At 54.0% G+C, this 23,670-nt stretch overlaps 1 protein-coding gene across 1 annotated transcript in view; it reads right to left on the bottom strand.

Annotated features, from left to right (window-relative positions):
- Positions 1 to 382: 382 nt before the first annotated feature.
- KY (kyphoscoliosis peptidase) overlaps positions 383 to 23,670 on the bottom strand; it is a 42,487-nt gene continuing 19,199 nt past the window's right edge. Inside the window, exons 5-11 of the mRNA XM_008152949.3 lie at positions 21,836 to 21,898; positions 20,096 to 20,178; positions 16,959 to 17,067; positions 15,439 to 15,556; positions 6,897 to 7,085; positions 5,423 to 5,613; positions 383 to 1,278 (exon numbers count right to left, since the gene is read on the bottom strand). Of these exons, the coding sequence (XP_008151171.1) occupies positions 383 to 1,278; positions 5,423 to 5,613; positions 6,897 to 7,085; positions 15,439 to 15,556; positions 16,959 to 17,067; positions 20,096 to 20,178; positions 21,836 to 21,898 (1,649 nt within the window). The remainder of the gene's footprint in view (positions 1,279 to 5,422; positions 5,614 to 6,896; positions 7,086 to 15,438; positions 15,557 to 16,958; positions 17,068 to 20,095; positions 20,179 to 21,835; positions 21,899 to 23,670) is intronic.

The following is a 23,670-nucleotide window of genomic DNA, read 5'->3' on the forward strand; positions in this document are numbered from 1 at the left end:
GCCCAACAGAGCATGAATTCTCTCACCATCGCGTGAAGAGCGCTCAGCCTGGCCAACGCCCCTGCTTTCCCACATCAGCCCTACAACAGCGACAACAGCATGGATACGAGAGGGGGCACCTGGGCAGTGGTGTACAGTTTACAAGACCATGGATTTACATAGCACCTTTTTCTTCCAAGGGGCCTTTGCCTCCATCCCCTCGGCCATCGCCACAACTGAGCGAAGCCATCGGAGCACAAGCATCACAGCTGCGGCAGCAGGGCAGGGAGACGGAGGCAGAGGCCTGGGAGTGATTCCATGCAGACTCCGTGGTGTCCAGGGCTCTCTGCACTTCCCTGGGCCCCCCCCCCCTGGAGGGGTACGGGGCCCGGGGCCCGGGCCCTCACTGGTCGTTCACTTTATATTTCAGGATGTAGGAATAGAAGTTGTGGTTGGCGTTCTCCAGCACCATGACGTAGACTTCCTGGCAGCCGGCCGTGCTGCAGCTGCCCTCCCAGTAGCCCTCGCTGTTCAGGGTCAGGGGCCACGTGTCCTGCCCCTTCACCAGGGCTTTGGCGACCCCGTGCAGCTTCAGCTTGAACGGGACGTTCCGGTTGGCGGGAAGCACCCCCGACAGAGGCTCCAGCAGCTCGTTGTCCTGCCCCCAGTTACCAAAGCTCTCGGGGAACATGGGCCAGTTCACCTTGGTGTTGGAGCAGCACAGGAGATAATTGAAGACAAAGGCATAGTTGCCCGGTTCCTGCCTCTTCTTGACGAAGATCTTGAGGGCAAACTTGCCGGCGTGGGGCAGCTGGACCTTCAGCTCTGTCCGCTTCTCCCGGTGCAGCTGGAAGATGTAGCGCCGCTGCATCTCCTCGGTGATGGGGCCGTCGTCCCCGTGCAGGGAAGCCAGGACGCTGATGCCCTCCTCCACGCCGAAGCTGATGGAGCAGCGCCCATCGCTGGTGTGGATGATGGGGTCAGGGTGGGAGGGCTTCCGGATGCCCATCTGCTCCGAGAACCAGCTGGGACCCACGGGCTGGTGCAGCTCAGATGGCAGCCGGACCCCCGAGTCCACGTAGTTGCACTTGAGCGTGTACTCCAGCACAGAGCTGTAGATGTCAGAGTTGCCTTTGGCAAAGATCTGCAGCTTGTGGGTGCCCATGGTTGGAGGGTAGACATCCAGCTTCATCCCATTCTTCTGGAGGCTCAGCAGCCCGTGCTCCTGCTTGCCATTGAGCATGAACATGAACAGAGTCGGGGCACAGCTCTCCATGGTGATTGTGGCCTTGCCGTTCACTGTGGAGGGAAAGCCAAGGCCAGGTGAGATGGGTTCAGCCCGTGAGGATGTGCTGGTAAATGTTTAACAACTGGCTCTCTGGATAAAGAACCCCTGACTTGTAGTGTTTGCCCATTTCCGTGGTGTAAATACTTTCACCATGATGGATTTTAAGTGTCCGATGTGATGTCACCAAACATGACATAAGCCAACTGCAGCACACCACTGGGAGGGTGCCCCTATGGCCTTTACAAGGTTCTCTTTGAGGGAGTTGAAAGCTGGGGTCTCAAGAAAAAAATCTGCCCCCAGCCTTAGGTGCCCACCTCCCTCATTTGATTCATGTTAGAATGAAAGCTGCATGGAGGCCTCGCCTGATTCCAGAGCAGGGGAGGGGCCCAGGAGCCAGGAGGGCCCGGGCCCTGGCTACAGAGCCACCTCTGACCATCTCCTCCTCCAAGTCCTGAGCCTTGCTTTCACACCGCTCCCTCCAGCATCTGCTTATCTCAGTGACAACAGCTGTCACGTCAACACATCACCTTAAAAGTGGTTTGGAGTGGCTTCACTCCTGGGGACTGTGCTCAAAGGGTGCGGCTGCTTCCCTGCCCCACCCGCCTCTGCCCCATGCTTCTCTCATGGGCGTGGCTAGCCATGTTTGTGGCGTGAAGATCCAGTGGGTGCACGGGAGGGTCTTTGGCATCAACCCTCCCTCTGCCTCTCCCCTTACCCTCTCAGGCACTGCCAACTCCTCACCCTCCTTACACCCCCAAACCCCACCCCACCTCAGGTCCCCTCTACCCATTGGGCTCTGAAATCTGGCCTCTGTCTCCATTCTCCAGTCTTCAGTGGCTTTCTCGGAGAACCCAGGCTGCAGGCCACACCCTCTCCAGCTTGGCCCTCTTTCCGTTCCTCTGACTGCCAACGGCTATCATTCCTTCTCTTTCCATCACACTAATTGTGGGGTTCTTTGTGCTTTCTGCTATTTTCTTTTTCTATACGCTGTGTCTACGGCCTTCGGTACCTATGGGACACGGGTCCCAAGGTCACCTCCAAAGAAAGTGACGAAGAACAACAGAGGGTTGAAACCCTCTCCCTTCACTTCCTCTTCTCAGTCAGCTCAGTGGGCACAGCTGTCTCCGCCCTCAACTGCTCATGGCCCCGTCCTGTTCCACCTAACATCTGAGTTGGTTGTGAGGTGCCCCTGCAATTCACATTTGATTTGTGGGACACCGGCCGGGGCCTGCACACGGCAGCCTGAGGGCTTCTGGGAAAATATCCCCAACCCCCCAACTGCCTCTCCTGGGCTCACTTCTGCGGTCACCATCAAACTGCAGACCATTGCGCGGCCTGGCCAGCGCCAGGGCCTCCTCCTCAGGGCCACAGGGCGTTCTCTCACATCCTCCAGGCACTGCCCTTCACCCCCAGAACCCTCTCACCTGTTCTTCCCCTCCACAGCATCCCCCAAACATGGGTAAGACCTGACTGCCAAGGAGCCTTCCAGACCCCCCAGATGAGGCTGAGCATCCTGAAGGCCCCTCTCCCGCTGTCTCCCTTTCAGGGAACTTAGCGCTGCTGTCAAGAATTTGTCTTATTTTAAAAAACACTTTTATTGATTTCAGAGAGGAAGGGAGAGAGAGAGAGAGAGGGAGATAGGACTATCAATGACAAGAGGGAATCATTGATCGGCTGCCTCCCGCATGCCCCCTACCTCGGATCGAGCCCGCAACCCGAGCAGGTGCCCTGACGGGGAATGGAAATGATAGTGGAGAAGAGCCCGTAAGAAGAATAGAGCCACAGCTGTTTAAGAATTATTCATCTTACTAGCTATAGATAAGAAGGTTTCTTACAGGCCTGGGACACTGGAGGATGTGCGGCAAGAAGAAAACAGAGCTGTAATAAGATAAGAGACACCTGGGGCCCTCGAGTTTGCCTCAGGAATGCTGACCATTCTCTGTCCCAGGAAATGGCAAGCTGTTTTTAACACTACTGAAAATTAACTACCTTGTTATCGGACTTCAAGATCCCGGAAGGAGACACACAGACACACAGACCCCAGGCCCTGCAGCCATGTCCTCCCCTCCCCTGCCACCTCCCCTCCTGCTTGCTGCCTTTCTTCCTTATCCCTATACAATCGCCAGCTTGTAGGAGGTGGGAGAGCAGATTTTCGTGGATGACCTGCTGCTCTCCCAGAGTGCCGGCATATGTGAGCGTTCCTGGAACAAACGCTCACAGATGATTCAACTCTGTCTCTGCTTAATTGGCTCAGCTGGTAACAGGAAGCCCGGATCCATGGATTGTCAGGTTTCAGAACTGTGACCTCCTGGTTCATAGGTCAACACGCAACCACTGAGCCACACTGGCCAGGCATGAATTCATTCTGTGGAATGTCTGTCCTCCCTGTTGGGTGGGGGTGCTGTGACCACGGGGCCCTCTTTTCCTGCTTGTCCCAGTGCCACCCAGAGGGTTCTTGGCAAAGGTGAGGGTTATGGCTGGGGAGACACAAATAAAGGGCTGGGGCCGCCTGGGGACGTAGGAGCCTGTGACCACCTTTGTCCCTTTCACACCCCCCCCCCCCACACACACACCTTGGCCCTCTCCAGCTCTCTGCTCTCAGTGGCTTGCCACCCCACTGTCCTGTGTCCTCTTCCTGTCCTGCCTTGTGCACCCCGGTTCCCTTCTTTTGCTTCCTCCCCATCCCCACTCCTAACTAGCCCCAACCCAGAGGCAGTCTTTAAATAAGCATCTCGAATATGGAATCACACTGCAGTTTACTGTCTAAGATAGTAGCCTGTGCTGACATTTCCGGCAAAGGCACGGCCAGCTCGGTGGCACTAGTTAGATGTTGGTGCGCCTGGTGCATCCGTCCCTGTGGCTCCCAGGCCCACCTCAGACGACAGGCTCCCCACCTGCCGCGACCCTGGCAGCCCAGGCCATCCTGCCATGCTCAGGAGAGTGGCCTCCCCCTGTTATTTCAGCAGCAGGAGCCCCCGGGTGTTTGTAGTTTTAAAAAGTAAGCTGGGATTCATCCTGGGGAAGGAAACCCTGGTGAGGCAGAGGGATAAGGCAGCTGGAACTAACACAACTGCCCCACCCCCCTGCTGCGGGCCCACCCTCAGGCCACCCCGTGTGACCACTAGTGTGAGCTCACTAGTGTGAGCACACAGGCCCCTGGGACTGGAGAGGGAGAGCCCTGCAGGCAGTCCTTCGTTGAGGTGTGGGGGAGCACTGACTGGTGTGCTGAGCCCTGTGGTGTGCCCAGCCATGTGCCCAGCCCAGGGCCTTGGAGATGCATAAGACCCAGTCCTCTGGAGAGAGTGCTGCGAGATCCATGACACGATTTTGGATCCCTGGAGCTGGCCCCCATATGCCTCATAATGTGCAGACGATGCTGCCATGGGGACGTGGGGAGCAAATGTCACAGCAGGCCAGCCATGGGGACCGCTCAGCTTGGGGTCCTGCATGCCCAGCCCCAGGGGAGCTAGCTGGAAAAGCCTGGGTCCTGTCCCAGGGAGGAGGGAGGTGGAGCAGAGGTGAGCAGAGCCAGCAGCATCCTGGGCACGGAGGAGGCTGCGCTGCCCTCTGGAGCCTGGCCTGGGTCTCCAGTCTCCGGTCTCTGGAGCTTGAGCTCAGAGGTTCCCGGAACATGTCCGTCCCCACGTACCAGGATGCCTGCTCTCCTCCAGCTCCCAGGACCCAGCTCAGTGGCCCCCTCCCTAAGAAAGCCTCTCCCCACCCTGGGTCCTGGGGGACCCCTGCCACTCCGGGCTTCTGGTTAGACCACTGACACACAGACACCGACCCAGCTGGGCCAGCCGTGCTCTCTGCCAGGAGTTTGGGAGGAGAAGACAGCAGGGCAGTCAGGGCTGAGCTGCCCCCGCTGCTGGGAGCTGAGCGAGGCTCAGCCAGCGTGGGGGACTCAGCCCGTGGGGTAGGAAGGCCCGCAGGCTCCCTCCATGGCCCTTCTTGGTACATGCTGGTGTGAGGAGGCTTCTGTCCCTGCACGTGTGACCAAGGGCTGCCTCAGTGCCCCCCCTATGCCCCCCCACATACAGCTTACACGGAGCTCACGGGCCTGGAAGGACAGTCCCAGGGGGCCCAGGCGCCTAGAGGCACTGAGCAGGCTGCCCTGTCCCTGCTGCGGGTGCACCGCCACCTGCCCGGGGTTACCTGTTCTGATCACGGGAGTGTCCGGGTGGGCACTCAGCATCCCCTTGTTGTAGAACTCACTCTTGTGATACATGTTGTTCTCGAACTGCCTCAGCGACTGCGGGGGTTTCAGCAGCTGCCAGTTCTTGTTGTCCGGGAAGTGGTCCTCGATGAACAGGGCGGGATGGGTCAGGAAGTAGAACTCATTGTAGCTGGAGCGGAGGGAAAGCTGGTCAGCAGCCGCGTGGGGTGCTCAGGGCCAGCTCTGTGGAGGGGGAGGCGGGGCCTTCCAGGGGGATCTGCGGGGCCTGCTTTGGGCTAACACCCCTTCTCCCCCCAGGAGGGGGCCTGCCTGCTCCCTGAATGGGAAGTGGCACCACCTCCAATCCTGACATGGGCGCTGGAGACGACCCCTCAGTGTCTGCTTCTCGAAACAGGAGCCAAGGCAGGATGTGAGGCCCAATCTAAAAGGCGGGGAACAGCTGTGCCTGGGAGAAGGGCCCCCCTGTTCAAAGAGCCAGAGGCTTGAAGGGAACAAAAGGCATGGCCTGTGCAGCATGGGACGAAAAGTGCTCAGGTGGGCCGGCTCCATCACCCCCCTGGTCTCCTTGCCTAAGCAGCTGCGCGGGAGCAGGCCTTCTGCAGTTTCTAAGGTGGACCCCACGAGGCTCTCTGGGGGTCAGCAGTGGGCATCAGGAAGAGAATAGGGAGACTCATCTGAGATGGGGAGGCTTTACTTGGCCCAAAGCGAGCAGTGCCCAGAGCTGACAGAGGTGAGGAGGCATGTGAGTGCACAAGGTCCTGCGTGTGTGTGTGTGTGTGTGTGTGTGTGTGTGTGTGTGTATGCACACGTGGGCACACGTGCAAGCTCTTGCATTTGTCCTGTATGCGGGGCTGTCAAGATTTAAACTGAAAACATCAGCGAGAGAGACAACGCTCATTTCTCTCATGGATCCGAGCTGCTGATGGACATCACAATCCACAGTGAATGTCAGGGCCTTCGCTTAAGGCCAGGGGTGGCAGAGCCTGCACTCAGTGTGGCTCAGGGACCCTGCACACCAACAGCACCCCTTCCTGCAACACCCTAATCCCTTCCTTGGAGATGGGAAATGGCTGCATTCAGCCCAGAGAGGAGGAGCCGACCTGGTGTCTGGGGAGCAGCAGGAGAGGGTGCGGGTATCGGCACCGTGACACAGTCAATGGACCAAAGGCCTGCGGGGACCCACGGGGAGTTACTGAAGGTCCCCAGCCCTGCCTTTCCTCACACGTGGCCCGCGGGCAGAGGCCGGAGGCTTTTAGCTCTTGGGTGGAGGGCGTAATAGGGAGCCAGGGGAGTTCTGCCTTGTGCACCCCGTCAGTTCTGGGCCTGATAACTGGCCTGGAGCTGGCTCACTTTGGAGCTGGAGGAAAGGCTCTGGCCCTCCTCCCCTCCGGCCGCCTCCTTCCCCCTGGGATCTCCCCGGATCCCCCTCCCACGATGGAGACTGGTACTCACAGGAAGGTGAATTTGGAGGTGGTGGTGTCCACCAGGCCACTGCCCCAGGTGCTGTCCAGCAGGTGCCACCTCCCTTCCAGGTACACGGCGTTCCAGGCGTGGTCAAACTCCCCCGAGAAGCTCTGCCCCGTCTGGTAGCCGAAGCCCTTGGAGTAGCCGGGCACCGTCAGGCACTGCACTCCAGCGATTCTGGGGGCGACAGCGGGTCTGAGAGGCAGCTCTTCTGGGCTGTCTGCGCCACCCCCCCCACCCAAGTCTGTCTGTCAGTGGCCCCTGGCCTCCGGTGTGTCTGCTGTCCCTGAGGCCCTGTGCGTCTCTTTTTCCTTACCTCTCACAGAGCCACATATATACAGCCTGCGGGCTTTTCTCTCCGGAGCAGGGGGCCGGACAGTCCTGCTGGGGAACACTGCCTGTCCTGCTGCCTGCTCCTCCCTCGAGACTAAATGTCTCTCCCCAGAGCCGGCCTGGGTGCTCACCGCAGTGAGAACCGCCTCAAGGGCATGGAAACCAGGGAAACGGTGGCCTTCTCGAACCAGAGCAGCTCCAAACGCGTGCACGACTGAGGGGCGGGGTCTAGGTGACACGGTGGGGTGTCAGGGAGGTGTGCTGGAAGCCGGGGTGCAGAAGAAAGCTGAGCCCTATGCCGCCTGCTCAAGGACCTCTTTGTGGGGACCCCTGGGGCGGGCAAGCCTGAGTGTCCAGCCCTGGCTCCAGGATGGTTCTGGTCCGACTGCCAGGCCACCGCACGCGTTAAGGTCATGACTGCGGTGGCCACAGGTTTGGAGTCCCCCACAGTTGTCCTTGGGGACGTAGAACGCTGATGGGTCTTTCCAAGCTCTTGGGCCCCTTTGGGGGTGCAGCCCCTGGTGCTCACACCTGAGCTGGTGACACTTTCTGGGGCCTGGACAGCGGGGCATGGGCGCTGGCCACGTCTGGGAACCTCAGGGATCACTGGCAAGCGCCAGTGTGGGTGTTTCTAGCTGAAATCCTGAGGCCCAGATCTGAGTGTTGGGGACCACCCCAAGGCCAAGCCAGATCCCGCAGAGTCCTGGGATGGTCGGCTGTCCTTCCTCTTCAGGATCCTAGGCCCCCAGATGGCAGCCGAGGGGGTGGACTGCTGGTCTGACTGAGGGGACACCTGAGCTAGCCGTCTGGGGCCTTAGTGGGAATTAGAAAACGTTGCCTCTTCTTCGAGACACTTTCCTTTCGCTTGTGGACGACGGGCCTAACAAACCCACAAACCCACGCTCCCCGGGGGTGCATGTGGCCCTCAGAGGGGGCTCCTTGGAGCACACAGGCTGCCCACAGCGCTGGCCCGATGAACTGACTTTGCACTCCGGGGGTCACCAGGCCTGGTTCAGGGAGGAGGCTCTGGTGGCGGGGTCCATCCATGGGCCAGGTCCACCGCCTCAGTTGCTCTACTAGAGTCTAAGCAAAAGCGCCACAGAGCCTCTCAGGTACGGGGGTGAAACGGCACACACTCACCACGAGAAGGGGGAAATTTCCCCTATAAAAACGAATGTTTAATGAACGGTTAGCAGAATGCTGGATTAAGTATTACTTATCGATAGCTACATGTTATTTGTTGAGAGTGAACGAAGCGAGATGAGGAGCCTGCAGGGGACCACATTCCACCCTGTCTGGTGCTTCACCTGCACGGGATGAGCCCTGCCCCCCGCCCTCCCAACCCAGGGCACAGGCCGCTCTGCTGGGGCTCCTGATGGGCCTGGCTGTCCTGCAGCCCCCGCTTCTGCTGCAGCCTCACAGGGAACACACCAGCAGGGCCCTGTCGGAGGATTTTGGGAGCACGTGGGGGACGGGGGCAGAAAGCAAGAGACACTGGATCCTGATGTTTAGATTTCCTGCTGGTAAAGATCAAAACCGACTCTCGGAGGAGAAGCAGGGCGGCTCAGAGGTTGGAGGCCCAGGAGGCAGGGCGGGGTGGGCCCATAGGAGGGGAGAGGGCAGCATGCACACCTGCAGAGCCCCTGCCTCACCTCGCTGCAGAGGAGGGGGCTGCGGGGCCGCGGGCCCCAGGGGGCTTGTTCCCAGGATGAGGAGATCTGAACATTTCACAGTCTTAGAGCAAACAGCCAGCAAGAGGGGAGGTCAAAGCAAGGCCAGAGGGGTGGGAAGGAGGTCTGGGTGGGGGTTGGGCCTCTACTGGAGGGCTCCACATCCTCCGAGAGTGGGTGAGGAGGAGAAAGCTGTGAAGAACATTTAGTGAGGAAAGGAATGCTCCTGAAGCAGTGCTAATTGACAGGAGCCCATAAAACTCTGCCCTCAGCACATTGTGTATGAGAATGTGTGTGTGTGTGTGTGTGGTGTGAGTGCCAGTGTGAGGCAGTGTGTGCCCACATTCATGGAGGATGAGAGACAGAGGGGGAGGGCAGAGAGAGAGAGAGAGTGAGAGTGCAAAAGTCACCTGGGATTCTGGGGGATTTAAATTTTCTTCTTTGAACTTCCCTATATTTTCTAAATTTTCAATAATGATTATGTGTTACTTTTGGAATTGGAAAAAATGCATACATCCTACTTGAAATTACTTTCTTCAGTGAGTTATTTTCCTTTCTTGCCCAGATGTCTGTGCATATCGATTTCGAGTACGTGTGGAGGGAGAGGGGAGCTGGCCTGTTTGCAGGGAGGGGCACTGAGTGGAGCTGCACCTCCGTACACCTGCCCTCGGATGCGCGTCCGCTCAGAGCCACCGGACACCTAGAATCAGGAAGGGAGGAGGCTCCACAGTGAAATGGAGCTGGTGCTGATGTGGGCAGCATGGCCGGTTCAAACTCGGCCTGAGGGTCCTCCTGGGTGATGCCGTGTCCCCGGGCTGTGTGCCATCGGGGACCCTCCCATGGAGGGGCTGAAGTGGAGGTAAGATTTGAGAACCTGCCCAGGCTTGGGGTGCTCCAGGCTGGTGTGGGCAGTCACTGGGCTGAGCCAGGAGACCCCAGCTCTACCCCCAGCTCCCATGGTCACCTCCAGTGTGACCTTGCCAGGCTTATCATGGGCAAAAAGAAAAGCTGGCATTCAATGATCTCTAGGGGTTGATTCTCCTCTGACAGGCCGAGGAGAAGATGGGAGGGCCGTGGGGAATGCCCGGGGCAGAATAAAGATGAAAAAGGAAACTCAGCTCTAAGCTTATGCCATGCTTGACTATGATATGAGGATATTTTATTATCCTGGCAGCAATGTGCATGATGAATTGGACAAAGCAGTCCTAATGTAAAGCATTATTGTTCATATTCCATGATTCTCATGCCAAATTGTGGAACTAGTGATTCCAGCTGCTGGTAGCTAGTCAGGATGACCCATGACCATTTTATGCCATCAAGACATCGCTGATGCATACACTCTGGGCCAAGCACTGCACCAGGCACCAGGGAATTACTATCATATCATATCATATCATATCATATCATATCATATCATATCATATCCTACAATATAGTAAAATGTAATATTCCAAACAGTAAGCTCACTGGCTGCCCTGGAAGTGCTCATAGTTAGAAGTTGGAAGGGGGCAGATAGGTGAACTGTCACTAAAATGCTAGTGATAGACAAAGCCCTGGGAAACCCAAAAGAGGAGGGATTTGCGGGAAGGAGCTGGGAGAGTTTTGAAGAAGGGGCAGGGGCTGAGAAACCTCCTCAAGAGCTCAGGCCAGCTGTCCTAGAGCCCCAAATACCACCCGAGGAGACCTGTCTACTAGCTCAGGCAGGCTGCGGAACCTTGGGTTTTACCTTTGACCGTTTTGAAAATCCCAAAGCCAATGGTATTAGTTGTGGAGGATCCAGACTGACATTGTGTACAGAAATGGTCCAGGCCCTGCCATCGGAGCCATGTGATGCTGCTTCAGCCCCACACGGCCAGGCCCCCAGCAGGTGCACCCACCAGGCTCTGACCATCAGGAGCTTCCCCGGCTCTGATGCCCTCTCCCGCATGTCTAAACCCCGTGGGAAAAAGGGATGGAGGGTGGGCAGGAAGGATAGTGGCTGCAGGAGAGGCAACAAAGCCTGCTCTTTATTTATTTATTTTTTGGCATCTTGTTGAAAATATTGTGATTTCAAATAGTGAAATTAGGAAATATGGTTTCATTAACTTTAAGCCCAATGCCCACTTTCACTAGGCAAGTATATGTGATTTAGAAGTCTTAAGGCCTTGCTGTTGCCGAAACATTGGTTCTCAAGAAGGTTAATATCTTACCTAATAATAGATAAACATGTAAATTGACCGTACCTCCACTACGCCACCAGCCAATCAGGAATGATATGCAAATTAACCCAACAAGATGGTGGTTAATTTGCATACACAAGCGCTGCTTGTGTCGTTGCCATGGCGATGACACAGGTGTTCTGCCCCATCCCCATCTCTCAGGGCCTCTGGGCAGCGTGGGAAGGTGGGGCCAGAGCGGAAAGAGGCAGCTCCGGGGCCAGAGAGGAAAGGGGCTGGGCCGGAGTGGAAAGGCAGTGCTGGCAGCCAGGGAAAGGAAAGCCCATTCTAGCATGAATCTTCGTGCATCGGGCTTCTAGTTATTGCAATAAAGGGGAATGCTAAACTGGCCAACACAGATTGTGATTTCCATTCTGCAGCAGGACAACCACAACCATGACTTAAGTTTCACATTTTATGTGGTTGATTGTTGTAAATTTGAAAGTGTCTTTATATTCCTGTATCTGCTTCCCTTCCCCTTTTCTTTTTTTTTTAAAAATATGTTTTTTAATTGATTTGAGAGAGAGAGAGGAGAGAGAGAGAGAGAGAGAGAGAGAGAGAGATTGATCTGCTGCTGCTGCCTCCTGCATGTCCCCTACAGGACTATGGTCAACCAATCTCTGAGCCACACCAGCCAGGCCCATTTTCCTTTTCTTACATCACCCTTATGGTGAAGTCAGTGAGTGTAATCACAGTAATAACTCTTTCTTGAAGGCCCTGTTTAGAGCCTCGTGAGGTGACCTCAGGGGCCTCTTCTCCAACAGGTGGGGAGACAGAGGTTCAGAGAAGGAGGCTGACTCACCTGGGGACACACAGCCAGTCAGTGGCCAGCGCAGCTCTAGCACTTAGTTGTCCTAATGCCCAGTTTGGGAGGCTTTGCCTTGCACCAGCCCTTTTGTTCACCAAGTTATGTTTTAATCTATAAATTGATGGGTGGTATACAGAGCAAAATGAAAGGGTGGTTTGCTCTAGTGATGTAATTCATATTTGATGAAGCTGCAAAGGTGGGGGACTTTAGATGTCTCTTTTGGAGGCCTTATAGGACAAAGTCAGATTTGGGGATAATTTAAGGTTACCCTGGTATCTATCTGCCTCTTTAGGAAGCTGAGAAGGCCACTCCCCAGTTTTGAGGCCTTTGGGGACATGAGATGTTTTGGGATCATCCAGGACATCATGCAAGGCAGAAGCATGTCACTGCGCTTGCTCTCTGTGACAGCTGAAGGATGGATGGATGGAAAACTGACTGACATCTGATTGGTGACAATCAGTCTCTCAGCATCAAAGCCTCAAACTGGTAATAAGCTCCTGGCTTTATCGAAAGCCTCTGGAAAATCTGCTAGCTGGTGCTCGAGCTGTGATAACGGGGCAAGGGAATGTACTGGAGACTGACTTAGGGCCAGGGATCTGGGGAATTAAACTGGGCACTGCAAGGAAATTAAGCAGAATTCATTAAGGCTGTGACAATTGAGGCAAAAGGAAAGACATTAATGCCAGATGATAGAAAGTCAGAAAGAAAGCGGACCAGCAGTTACAAGCAATAGCATCCACAAATAACCTCACCTCGGTTACTTGGGAAAGACGACGAGGAAATGAAGGATGTTGTGAAAATATCTGAATTCCCCACCAAATTACTTTATTAAATCAGTCTTTAATGAGGCCATTGCAGGGCGGCAGAGTGGACTGGCAGCTGTAACGATGCCGTGTGGGCACAGCTCTCGAGAAGAGAACATTCTGACAACGAGGCAGGGATAAATCAGCAACTGTGGATTACCTGTCTTCGGTTATTAAGGAATGAGCTAATGAATTTACCAAACCTTCGACAGTTATTTTAAAGGTAAGGGGAATCAGGGAAGTGATGCATAGATGAGGTTACTGATCTTTAAAGCAAGAGTTAAAAGAATTCAAGGAACTGTGAGCTATTGTTAAACACCCAGGCAACAACATGAGGAGTCTTGCACGTTGGGGCCTAACTTTAAATGATGGAAAGTGTTGGAATGTGTTTTAATGATCAGCTGCAGGCCAGAACAGGGCCATTGTTAAGCATCTGGCCCAGGCCAAAAGCTGACTGTTTCACTCCGGGCAAGTGTCAGTTTCCTGAGTGGCTGGGAGTCCGCCTGGGTCTGTGGGAGAGGGCCACAGAGCAAAAGCACTTCCGTACTCAAGGGAGACAAGAAAGCTTAAAAACAACAATCCCAGAGCTAGGCCATCCACCCCAAACTGCATGTTCTTGTTGAGTCCTGCAGTCCTGCCAGCAGGCGGCACAGCCCCGTGTACAGATGAGGACACTGAGGCGCCGAGGGGGTAAGTGCCCTCCCAAAGGCACGGAACGAACCCGTGGTAAATGAAGGGCTGGTGAACTGAGGACTGGGCGGGGGTCTTTCTGGCGTTAAATCTGGCACTACTTCCAGCCTTCCATGCTCGAAAGCTTGTGTTGGATAGAGAAGGACATGTTCTATGATTTAAAAACCCCGAATGTTTTCAAATGAACAAATTCAGGTGAAAAGAATGAAGGTCTGGAAGATGCTACACACAAATAGAGCTGCAGACAGATTGATGGTTATTCCATATTTTAGAAGAGAATAAGGCCCATTTCGTAGAAGTTTGCTGGAATATCCTGTCTTTTCCTGACTTTGTGGTCACGGGGCGGGGGAGGGGAGGAAGGGAGGGAGGAATAGAGAGAGAGAGAGAGGCGAAGACATATAAGCCCTGTCGACATGTGAGAGGAATGAGAGGAAATGAACACAGGGTAGCACCTCTATGGGAGAACAAAGCCCAGGGAGGCATATGACACAATGTTATCTCTATGTGGTAGGATTCAGAGTAATTTAATTTGCTTCTTCTTGCTTCTGTGCACTTTACACATCACCTACAATTAACAAGTATATTTTTAATTTAGAAACGTATTCAGTAAAAGCATAAGGCAAGACAGGAGCTTGTGGATGAGGTGTGCTGATGACGTCCTGGCGCGGGGCCTGGAAGGAGCATTAGGGAGAGGGGCGCAGCGAGCTCTGGAGGTGTGGGCGGCCTCAAAGGGCACAGGGCTGGAAGGGTGGCTGAGGTCAGATTCTGGAGGACTTTACAGGGCAGCCTTGTTCAGGAACCTGGGGCCAGAGGAGCCTGGGCAGGGGGCTGGAGAGGATCCCAGCTCCTTAAGGGGCCCAAAGGCACGTGGGGGGATGTAGGTCTGGGGTGGGGTGAGAGTGGGAACGTTAGGGGTCATGAGGGCTGCTCTGGCTGAGTGAATGGGGAGTGGAGGGGCTGGGGTCCTCTGCACCGGACCTGCCCTGGTTGCCTCTGTGGTCGCAGGGGTGGGCCTTGAGGCCGGGGAGGGTAGGGGAGGGGCAGGAGGGGCAGGCACATGGCGATGGAGATGGGGGATGTGGGAGGCAAGCACTGGGGGTGAGGCCAGGAATCAGTTGAGTGGATGGATGTCTAGTAGAATAGGACACCTTGCAGCCATCTGCTACACTTGGTTTGATGGCTCGCCCCCTGCAGCCCCGGTGCCTGAGAAAACACACTCCCAGAGGCCTGCAGAGTGGACAGCGGCCCATCCCTCCCCTGTGGAGCGGGGGTGGGGTGGGGGTGGGTGGGAGGGGGTTCAGTGGCCCCTGGGGCTGGCTGATTGTGTCCTGGGGAACCCAGCAGACCTCAGAGAGCAGGTACAGGAACTGGGGGGATCAGTGGGGCTCCCCCAGCCTTTAGTCTGTCTCAGGGTCACCCAGACCTGGCAGTGATGACCCCAAACACAAATGGTTTCCTTACCGGCCACTCAGCCGCTGTCACCCACCCAGGCAACCTGGCCAGGTGCTCACTCCCAGAGCAATGAAAACGGAGCCCAAAGGCTCCAAGACAGACGCTGCTTCCTAGTTATTCAGCTCTTCCAACGGCCAGCTCCTCGGGTAGGAGGGTTTTCGCTTCCCCTGAGAGAGGCCCCCAGTGCCAGGCGTGGAGGACAAGCCTCTCTCAATCCCCTTGGCGTCAGCAGCCACTGTCCTCCCCTTCCCAAATCTGCCATTCTTCTAACCTTCAGCTGCACAGAGATGGGAGAAGGTGGAAAAAGGGCCTTTTATAACCAAATTATTTCTGTGCATTCATCTGCCATTATGTTAATGCATCGCGAAGCCTGGCAGATGGTACAAAGTCAATTATGCTGGTGTTAAAACGGGAGAAATTGACCTTTTCAGGACTCACTTGGATTCCCGAGCAGAGTTTGCAAACTCAGGTTTCAGGGCTGGCATGTGGGCGAAGGCACATAGCACTTTGGAAGGGGGAGGGCTGGATGGGGGTGGCCGGCCCCGGGACTGCCTGCCTTGTGCAGGGCCTCTCTGGTACCTGCACATTTTCTCAAAGAGCCCCGCGTAGCCATCACAGTTGGTCTTCTGGGTCTGCAGGATGTTGCTGGGTTTGAAGGCCTGGCGGTCCTTCTCCTGGGCAGCCTCGATGTCGTACTCTAGAGGGCAGAGTAGGAGGCTGTGAGAGGGGGTCCACAGCCGTGGCACAACCCCTGCCCTCGGCTGTGCTTTCAGCAGAATTTGGGCTGGCCTCCCTCGGGCCTGGGAGAAGCATCGGGCGTGGGGGGCTCTGCATACTTATCCCACCTCCACTCAGCTCTGCAGGCTGTTCTAGGGACAGGGATGCTACTCCTGTCCCTGCTGCGGCCCCCAAGGCCAAGGCCTCACACTGACCCACAGGGGGCGCTGAGCTGCCGTCAAAGCTTGCCCCAAATAGAGGACTGTTACCTACAGCCTGTCACTTCACTAACAAGAGAGCTGGAGGCCTGCGGTGCGGCCCTGAGGCACAATGTCCACTGAGGACAGACGTGTGTATGTGTGTGTGTGTGTGTGTGTGTGTGTGTGTGTGTGTGCAGTAAAAATGTTCTACCAAATATTCTGTTTCTGATCCTGCCCCCTTAAGGACCAGGCTGAGCTGCTGGGGTTGGGGTCCTGGGGAACCCAGCAGACCTCAGAGAGCAGGTACAGGAACTGCGGGGATCAGTGGGGTTCCCCAAGCCTTTAGTCTGTCTCAGGGTCACCCTGAGCAGGTGGGCCCTCAGGCCTATGGTCACACCCCCTACCTGTGTCAGGTGAGTTCATCCAAGCTGCCTCTCTACCTGCTGCTCTGGGAAGACAAAGGAAAAGCCCCGGGCAGCGGGTCAGGAGAGTCCCCTGGTCCTTATGTCACAGGGAAAACACTGAAAGTACACCCACCACCTGGTTCTTCCATCGACTGCAAGGGGCAGCATCTATTATCGTCTTAGCAACCACCTGTGGGGCTTGGCTTGGCCTGGTCAGACTCCCAAGATGGTCCTGTGAAGAGCTGTAGGCGGCTGCACAGGCCCAGGTCCCCCGAGGTGGCTCTGAGAACCTGGACACTGCGCTGAGAGCAGTGGCTGAAGTTGCTAGTACGGGAACAGGAGCAGGGGGAGGAGAGCCCACCCTTCCTGGCACTGTGACTTAAGCAAACTCGGGTCGCAATAACTTTTCAAACAGCTATGACTCCTCCCCAACTGATGGCCATCCTTTTTACAAATGCCCTGCCCTGGGTTCTCATCTCTCTGGAGCAGTTTTACCAGGAAGCCAGGACTGAAGGAAGGGCCTCAGCTCCAGCCACTGGCTGTGGGCAGAGGGCCACGTGGGACCCTCTACCCAATGACCCTTCATGGTGACTTTTATTCTGCTTGGTTAGTCATAGGTTATTCAACCTAGCCATCTGGGAGCCCCTGTCTTCTGTCTTTCATCTTATTCCACACTCACTGGTGATTGAGTGAGTCCCAGAGATACTGCTCTGGGAACAGGGCCTGCCAGGAATGGCACCAAGGGGTCCTAGAACCAGTAACACCACAGGTGTCCTACCTATATGGTGGCAGATCCAGATCCAGATGGCACGGACTCTCTCCAGGTCACTGTGGGCCTCCTGGAGCAGGTCGTTCACCAGCTCATCCAGGCCACTCTTGACTGTCACCTGGGGGATAGGAGGGGTGTGCTGTGTCAGGGCCTGGACGAGGGCTGTGGGGAGCCCAGCACCCTGCCACCTTCAGCCAGTACTCCCTTTCCTCCAGGCAAAGAAGGAAGAGGAGAGGCCCAGAGGGACAAAGCCTGGGCTGAGGGCAACTATTGGTGGTGGTGGTGGTGGGGAGTAGCTGAACATGATGAGTAGTGCTGACCAGCTGACTCACTGGCCCTAGAGCCACTACACCTTTTCTTTGTAGATTTTGGGACCAGCTAGGTGAGTATCTGGCTGGCTGTAGCAGCCCCTAGTCATGGCAATATTACCCAAAGCAATCTACAGAGTTAACAGACTCTATATAAAATTCCAATAGGCGTTTTCCCCCCAATCCTCAAATTGATAAAGAATTGCAAAGGACTGGAATAGTAAAAACAATTTTGAAAAAAGAACAAAGTTAGAGGACTCACATTTCTGTATTTCAAAACTTACTGCAAAGCTACAGTAATCAAAATGGTGTGGTACTGATATAATGGATCATATGGACCAAGGGAATAGGATTGAGAGCCCAGAAAAAAACTCATAATACATCTATGGCTGACTTTTGATAAGGGTGCCAAGTCCATTTAATAAGGGAAAGAATAGTCTCTTTAACCAACGACGTTGAACAACTGGATATCCATATGCAAAACAAAGTAGAACCCCTACCTCACACCATATAAAAAATTAACTCAAAAAGGACCAATGACCTAAGCATAAGACTTAAAGTATAAAACTTTTAGAAGAAAACATGGGTAAATCATCATGACCTTGGATTTGGCAATGGATTCTTAGATATGATAACAAAAGCATGAGGTGCAAAAGAAAAAATAGAATAATTGGGCTTCGTAATAATAAAAAAAACTTCTTTGCATCAAATATCATTATTAAGAACTTGAAAAGACAACTTACAGAATGGGAGAAAATATTTGCAAATAATGTATCTGATAAGCGTTTAATATCCAGAACATATAAAGAACTCCTACAACTCAACAACAAAAAGACAACTCACTTTTAAAATGGGCAAAGGACTTGAATTTACATTTTTCCAAAGATATATAAATGGCCAATAAACACATGGAAAGATGCTCAACATCATTAGTCAATAGGGAAATGAAAATCAAAACCACAAAGAGATATCACTTCACACCTATAAGGATGGCTGTAATAAAAAAGACAGACAAGAAGTGTTGGCAAGAATGTTGAGAAATTAGAACCCTGTACATTGCTGGTGGGAATGTAAAATGGTGCAGCTGTTGTGGAAAACAGTTTGTCTGTTCCTCATAAAGTTAAACATAGAACTACCATATGATCCAGTAATTCCACTCCTAGGTACATACACAAAAGAACTGAAGACAGGGACTCAAACAGATAATTGTTCACAAACGTTCATTGCAACATTATTCACAATAGCTGAAAGGTAGAACCCACCCATGTGTCCATCAGTGATGAATGGATAAATAAAATGCGATAGGTCCAAACCATGAAATATTATTCATCCATTAAAAAGAATGAAGTTCTGATATGTGTTACAACATGAATGAACCTTGAAAATATGATGCTGAGATAAGCTAGCCATAGGAGGACACATATCGTATGATTGCACTTACATGAAATATCTAGAATAGGTAAGTTCATAGAGACAATAACTAAATCAGAGGTTACCAGGGGCTGCGGGGAGGTAGAATGGGAACTTATTGCTGAATGGGTATAGAGTTTCTGGTTTTGGAAGTAGATAGTGGTGAATGTAATTACTGCCACTTATAAATTATTAAAATGGCAATTTTATGTTAGATATAGTTTACCACAATTAAAAAAAGGAACAAATTAGGTTTTCTCACAGGGGCCCTCAGGAGGAAACAGGGTTGGGATTGCTGAAAAGGCAGTCCTGACCCTATTCAATCTTTCTAGAGAAGACGGGGCAACTGGAGGCTCAGTTGGGCCGCAGTTGCCCACATGTCCCTCAGCCCCCACCCTAGGGCACTCCTTGACCTATTATCTCATGGGACTGCCCCCCTGCTCACTGGAACTCCAGGACCCACTCTCTGACCACAAGGAGACCTCTGGGCCCATCTTCTGTCTCCCACTCACCCTGCTGCTCTCTGCTTCTTTTTCTTCTATGTCCAGCACCAACTCCACGTCCTTGTCTTTCTCCCTCTCACCGGGCCGAGAACACATTGCAGGCCCACACGATGGCCAGGCTGACTCCTGATTTAACCCCAAACTTCAGTCCTGTGGCTTCTGGTCCCCACCCTTGGCCCTCCCTGGCCCTCCCTGGCTCTGGTTTTCCACTGCTCCGTGGCAGTGTCTGTGGCCTCAGCTAGGCTCCTGGCACTGCCCTCTGAGCCTGGCCAGCAGCCTATAGATGACTTCCTGGCTTGCCAGCCTCAGATGGCTCATCTGACGTCACAGCAGGTCCAGCTCCTTGGCACTTCCAATCAGATTCTCTGTGGTGAGGGTCCTGCTTGGCTCTCACGACCCCAGAGTGCCCCTAGTGCCTCAGCTCTTGCTCCTTCCCAACCCCCATGCCACACATGTCCAGGCCCAAAGATGTGAGAGCTCAGCAGCCTACACGCTCCAGGGATGAGCTTGGCTATGGTCACAGTGGGTGCTGGCCATCTGCATCTATGGTCCTCCCCCACCCTCTTCCTCCCTTCCTTCCTGGGCGGGGGCTGGCATGGCTCAGTAGCAGCAATGCCAAAATGGGCAGGGAGAGGGCAGGACAGGGAGGGCTGCCAATGAAGCGGCTGCAGGGTGTGCAGCCTGGGGTGGAAGCATCAGGATTGTAGTGGGGTCGGGGGTGGTGGAATGGCCTTTGGACCTGGGCAGGGGCCTGCTGCTTGGGCCTTTTGTCCTCCATCCATACACTGTGAAAGGCACTCTGTGCCATCCGTCCAAGGGACTCGGGATACATTCAGGAGGGGCCTGGGGAAAGGCTGAGGTACCCTGGCTCGGGGCGCTCTGAGCCACACTGGAGCGCTGTAGGCAGCGGGGCCAGCTCTCCTACCTGTGAGGCATAGGTGTCCAGTTTCTCAAACTGCTGCAGGTCCAGGGGCATGGATTTCAGGCTGGACCGATCCCAGGGGTAGGCTGGAAACACAGGGGGGCTTGGTCAGCTGCTGAGACCTGCTGATGAGGGCTGCCTGGCCGAGGCCTCCCTGTCTTTTCGAGAAGCTGTGCCTGCCTGACTTCTGGCATGATTTGCAGAGCCTGAAACTCTGCTCCCAAGAGCTGTCTCTCTTAGAAAGGTCCCCTGGTCGAGTTGGTTTGGGGTCTTAGAGACACAGGGGAATGAGACAGTGGAGCAGGTATGGTCAGTGTCACTCTGCTCCGGGAGGGTGCAGGTGGGGTCTCTGCAGTTAAGTGCGGGGGGCCGGCCATGAGCCTCAGTGCTCTGTGCATTTGCCCACACATCCCTCAAGGGCTGTGAGAGCCCACACCTTGGTGCTACAGACCCCAGAGGTGTGGTGAGAAGGTGAGGATGGGTGTCACGGCCAGCTCCGGTCTGAGCTGCTCCATGACCCTCGCTGGGCCAGCACTGGATGAGAGGCCGTGCCAGCTGGTTAGGCAGCTGGTCAAGTTTAGCTGCCAGGAGCAGGCCACATGGATCCTTCTGCATCTCCCCACCGCTCCAAGGTCCCTATCGTAAAGCTGTGGACTCGCTCAGCAACTTAGCATTTTCTTGCTTCTTCTGCTTCTTCTACGAGGACTAAGACATTTCCTGGACCCCACACCCCAGATTCTGCTGTCCTACACAACCTCACCTTAGAGCTCCCATGAAGCCCAGCACCATCATGGTTACCGCTCTGGTGCCGGAGCTGGGCCTTCTCGTCTGCCATTACTTAGGGCACCATCAGTCCCTACCCTGCATGGTCTGAGTGCAGCCCTGGCCCAGACAGCCCCTCAGAAGGGCACGGGGACATGACGGCAGGCCCTCATGAGCGCCCCCATTTCTCAGTGCCCTCTCCCTCCACGAATCTGGCTCCTACCATTCTCTGACAAGGGCCATGAGAGTGACCTAAGTGGATAAGAAAGGGTCTTGCACATCGAACAATTTCTGCTCAGTACAGCTCTGCAAATGAGGTCTCCCTGCCCCCATTTAGAAGAAAGATGGCATTTCTAAAATGGGACTGAAAACCCTACTACTAGTTTTACCCTTTCTTGGTTCTGTTTTACAATGTCTGAACATTAAAATTACCCATAATGATTTATGCCTCATTAAGTTTACCTTCTGAGCAGATTATATAAATCCAAATATGATTTTGCACAAATACATTTAAAATGCCAGTGGCATTAACAAGATTATTCTAATTTTAAAGCAAAACAATGGGAAGAAGTGCCAACCTGTACCAAACCTTAGATGCCATCTGGTTTACTGAGGGGGAAACTGAGGCCCAGAAAAGGTGAGGGGGAAACAAAAGCAAGATTCGAACCCAGGCTGTCTCTTATCCCACGCAGGGTTTCTTCCTCTGCCCCACGCTGCTTAATTGCATGCCTCCGACATTACAGGTGATTGGCATTCTATTTAAAGTTAACACAATTCTGGATTTTTGTTTTAATATGTTTCCCATAACAGGCAGACATTGCTAATCAATCACAATACTCCTCCCTCCCTGAGCCCAGAGGTGGCCCCTGACTCTCAGCACAGGGGCCCAGGGAGCCATTTTCAATCGATTGGAGACTCCCCCATGAGGCTAAATGAATTCCCGTCTCACAGAACGGCCCAGGAGAAGGTCCTGCAACTTACCGTGAGCATCTTTCCCTCCAGGCTGCCGGGGTCTTGTGTTTCCATTTTTATCACCTTGCAAACCTACAATATCCCAAAGATCAGGAGTAGAGACACTTCAGAAGAAACAGAAATGCAAGCACGGACGATTCTCTGTGTGGGCCTTGCTTCTGACCCCTCCCCTTCACTCTCCTTCTCAGAGCCTTCTTGCTCCCATCCCCACCTCTGACCCAATTGCTGCTGGAATTGCCCTAGACGCCCTGGTGAGGCAGAAGGAGGCCTGGGAACCAGGGAAGGGTGACAAGAAAGACACCTGCCGCCTGCGAGCATTTCCTCCGACAGCAACATTTTGGATTATTGAGCGGCCCGCCTGGGGCCTGCTGCCCCTGCCCTCCTCCACGCGCTCCTGCCACCCAGCAGCACAGCTGGGGATGCCGGGAGCACCGGCGCATTCGTGCCAGATACCCCTGGACGAGAACTGACCATGGACAGACATGAAAGTGGGGCGAGAGAAAAGCAGTTTGTATGGAGCTGAAGCCCAGAGAGCAATTATTAAATTATCCCCTGGGAAGGTTCAAGGGCAACCACATCCTATAAATCCAGGACTGTTAAGGCCGGATGGTTGGCAACAGTTCTTAGACTCCATGGGCAACAGGAGAGGAACCCTTCCTGCTGATCTGAAAGCAGGTCAGGAAGATGAGGTTCCTGCTGGGACCTGGAGGACCTGGGGGTGGGGGTGCCGAAGCAGCTGTCTCGTGCCCCTGAAGCCCACTGTAGGCTGTAAATATAACAACCGAAGGTTGCAGAGGTATGAAGGCCATTCTAGTAACAGTGGGCCTTTTCTTGCACCTACATTTCCCCCCATCTACCTTCTTTGGTAGAATAATGAGGGTTCAAAATAGAAGCTAGCCTTTATTGTGTACTTAGGATGCCTGGCTTGTGCTTTGTATTGGCACTGTACCTGGTACCTCTCATTCAACTTCACAAGAATCTTATGAGGGATGCTGAATTGCTTTCCTCCTTTTACAGATGAGGAAATTGAGTCCAAGAGGGAGGTCAAGCCACTTGCCCAAGGTCACAGGGCTGAGATCTGAACCCAGCCAGTTGATTCCCAGGGTCTGTTCTCTCTCCATTTGGCTGTCCTCCCGAGATCCTGACTGCCGAGGGCTGTAGGGCCAGGCAGACTTGGAGGGTCAGCCTTGGCCCACTGAGTGGACTCAGAGAGAACCTGAGTCTTGGCTGCTCTGTGGCCTCTGTTCCCTGGCTGGCATTTCCCTAGGTCCTTGTTTAGCCACAAGATGGACAGATACAGGAGGAAGTCTAAGAAGGGATGGAGGAGACATCGTGGGCCTGGGTCTGGGCCTGTGCGCATTGCACTGAGGCTGGCCATGTAGGGAGAGCATAGGCCTCAGTTGGACCTGGGTTCTGACCCGCTTCCCAGCTGGTCATGTAGCAGTTATTTCACCTTTCTGAGCCTCACTTTACTGATCTAAAAAGTGGATATAGCCCTGACCAGTTTGGCTCAGTGGATAGAGCATCAGCCTGCGGACTCAAGGGTCCCAGGTTCGATTCCAGACAAGGGCATGTACCTTGGTTGTGGACACATCCCCAGTAGGGGGTGTGCAGGAGGCAGCTGATCGATGTTTCTCTCTCATTAATGTTTCTAACTCTCTATCCCTCTCCCTTCCTCTCTGTAAAAAATCAATAAAATATAATAATAATAAAAAAAGTGGGTATAACACTGGTATATGCCAAAGTTAATGAATGCAAAAAACTCACATGGTACCTTCCAGACAGTCAATAAATGGTATCTAAAAACAGTAACACTCCTGTGATGCAATTCATCTTTAGCTAAA

Source organism: Eptesicus fuscus, chromosome 18 (genome assembly GCF_027574615.1).
Source record: "Eptesicus fuscus isolate TK198812 chromosome 18, DD_ASM_mEF_20220401, whole genome shotgun sequence".
Lineage (NCBI taxonomy): Eukaryota > Metazoa > Chordata > Mammalia > Chiroptera > Vespertilionidae > Eptesicus > Eptesicus fuscus.